The sequence below is a fragment of the Populus alba genome, chromosome 4, assembly GCF_005239225.2.
Source record: "Populus alba chromosome 4, ASM523922v2, whole genome shotgun sequence".
NCBI lineage: Eukaryota > Viridiplantae > Streptophyta > Magnoliopsida > Malpighiales > Salicaceae > Populus > Populus alba.
Genome location: NC_133287.1, coordinates 9,488,693 through 9,491,500, shown reverse-complemented (window position 1 = coordinate 9,491,500; position 2,808 = coordinate 9,488,693). Strand labels below are relative to the sequence as shown.

Sequence of the window (2,808 nt, the reverse complement as noted above, 5' to 3'; positions counted from 1 at the left end):
AATTACAGTAAAGACGGGAGACTGATAAAGAATGTTAATATTATTTATTCATTTAAACATGCCAAAAAATATGCTATATTCAAAGATGTTACAAATCGCTATAGTACTCCTGTATCCAGGTGCATTTCCAGTCAATGCTACATGTGACCGCAATGCAAAATCTTTTCACTTAGTAGCTGATTTGAGAAAAATCCATAAAAACGTATCTCAAAATCACCTATAATGGCATCTTTCATACTACCCCAAATGAGATCAAGGAAGCTTTGCTCTAAGAGGGCTAAGTTGGTTCTTGCTGATTATAAGAAGCTTAGTCTAGAGAGGGCCAATTGGCTAGAACGGGAAGTATCAATGGAAGAAGTTAGAGAAGCAGTTTGGGACTGCGATGTTACAAAATCTCCAGGACCCGAGGGTTTTAATTTCAAATTCTACAGGAAGGCTTGGAGCTTGATCTGTCATGATATTATGGATTTAGAGCTAAGTTTTTCAGAATATAGAAGCTTCCAAAGGGTGTAAACCTGGCCTATGTAACATTGATTCCAAAGACTGAGGTATCAAAAGGATTCTCCGACTACAGATCGATTAGCATGGTTTATGGGATATACAAAATAGTGGTGAAGGTGCTCTCCAATAGGCTAAAGCACGTCATCTAAGCCCTCATTAGTGATAGCCAAACAACATTCATAGCAGGTAGACAGATCACTAATGGGTTTATGACAGCAAATGAAGCTGTTCATGGATAACAGAGGAGTCGGGGAACAGGAATGATGTTCAAAGTAGATTTTCACAAAGCTTCTGATACAGTCTTGTGGGATTACCTTGATGAAGTGATGGGATACATGAGATTTGGTAACAAATGGAGAAGACTTGTTTATGAGTGCCTCTCTACTTCACAGCTCTCATCAATCCTTGTTAATGGCTCTCCTACTAGAGAGTTTCGTGTTGGTCGTCGTATTCGACAGGGTGAGACCCTTTCTCACCTTTTTTATTCAACATAACAGTGAAGGGCCAATGTACTCTAGTTTTCTCACCAAACAACCTCAATTGTCTACTCACCGAAAAGCAGATTCTTTGATGGTTTGAGCTATGCTCGGGGCTTCAGATCATCTTTGACAAGAGCTCAATGGAGCAGGGATTAATGTTGATGAGGTTTACAGTGCTATATTTTGTAGACATGGTTCATTGCCTGTCATGTATCTAGAAATGCCTTTAGGAGCGAACCCCAAAACGATCCCAACCTGGAAGCCTGTAATCTAAAAAATTAGACATAGGCTGCGTTTGTGGAAGAATTTGTTAGTTGAATTCATCACCTCTTTACTACATGCCAATCTTCATGAACCCTAAAGGGGTTGCCAAATTAATTACCTCTATTCAATGAAGATTCGTATGGGACTCTATTAAATGTTACAAAAGTGTCCATGTACAAGAGACTTTCTTATCAACCGACAACTTCTTTCATTGGAGCAAGCTTCGTGCCCGTTTTGTGCATCAGAGATGGAGTCGCCATGTCATCTTCTCCTTCAGTGCTAAAAACTATGGACAAAGTTCCTTACATGGTGGGGGGTCTAAGACCATGGATCATCTTCTGGTTCACTGGGCAACATTGACAGATGGTGGATTCTAGAGAGAAGCATGAAACCTCCTTTCATATGAAATTACTTGGAGTATTTGGTTAGGTAAGAATCACCTAATCTTTGATCAAATATAGCCGAACTGGAAATCGTGTTTTATGCTGTGTGAGTATAATGCTGTGTACTGTTCTACTCAAAGTAGGGTTCAATTATTAAAAAAAAAAATTAAAATTGTTCCTGAACCAGAGATAAATCATCTCAAAACATAAGGGAATATGACAATTCACAAGTCCTGTAAAAGATTGGGCATAGAAGATACGTATGTCTCGAGAAATTAAATGAAGAAAAAGATGGACCAAAATCTACTGGCAACCAGAGCAACCCATTCCTATCAATGAAACCTACGTAGCATGCGTCAGACAAGAGTTCTAATGGCCATGATGAATTCCGGCAGGGGACCCTCCTACTCCTCCTATCGTAGGAGGGACCCCTCCTTTTCATTCATTTTCAAGAAGATGATGACAACCTGCACAGGGCATGCAGCTTCACACGCACAACCATAAAGACATGCTCATGGGCACCCTCTCATACTTATAACCTTTTTTTTTTTTTTTTGGTTGCTTCAGCTTTTAAAGCATACCACATAAAACAATTGTGGGGTAGTGAATAAAACACAAATTATTTTTTATAGGTCCCATTATTATTTATGTTTAAAATACAGCAACTATTATCTACTTCTTCTTCTTCTTCTTTTTTTTTTTAATGGATACTGACTCACTATTCACGTGAATAATAGAGATTATCTTTACTGTTCTAGCTAGATCGGGTCTGATTAAAAGCTAAATACATTAAACCGAGTCTGACCTAGTAAAATAAAGAAAATATTTTTAATTTTTAATTGTGTTTTATTTGAAAAACTAGTATTTCAAGATTATTTAATGGAACAATAAAAAAATATTTTATATTAAGTATTATTTATTTTATGATGTAATAACAGTAGTTAAATCTACAATATTTAAATTAAAAACCATCAATATTAATATATATTTTTTAAAATTATTTTATAACTCCAATTTGAAAAGCATTTTTAATCAAACATATTAAACTACTTTTTATTCAACCTCAATTTCAACCACAATTTTAACCAAACATATATAAATACCAAATCAACCTCAACAAAAAATATTTTTTATAAAATAAATTTTTTATGAGTTTCTTGAAAAACATTTATCTTTAATAG

The 2,808-nt window shown here is 35.5% G+C and overlaps 1 protein-coding gene across 1 annotated transcript; it reads left to right on the top strand.

Annotated features, from left to right (window-relative positions):
• Positions 1-222: 222 nt before the first annotated feature.
• LOC140955527 (uncharacterized) lies at positions 223-1,621 on the top strand. Its single transcript, XM_073408896.1, has 5 exons — positions 223-384; positions 495-617; positions 744-960; positions 1,115-1,245; positions 1,490-1,621. The coding sequence occupies exons 1-5, from the start codon at positions 223-225 to the stop codon at positions 1,619-1,621; spliced, it is 765 nt and encodes a 254-aa protein (XP_073264997.1).
• The last annotated feature ends 1,187 nt before the right edge of the window (positions 1,622-2,808 follow it).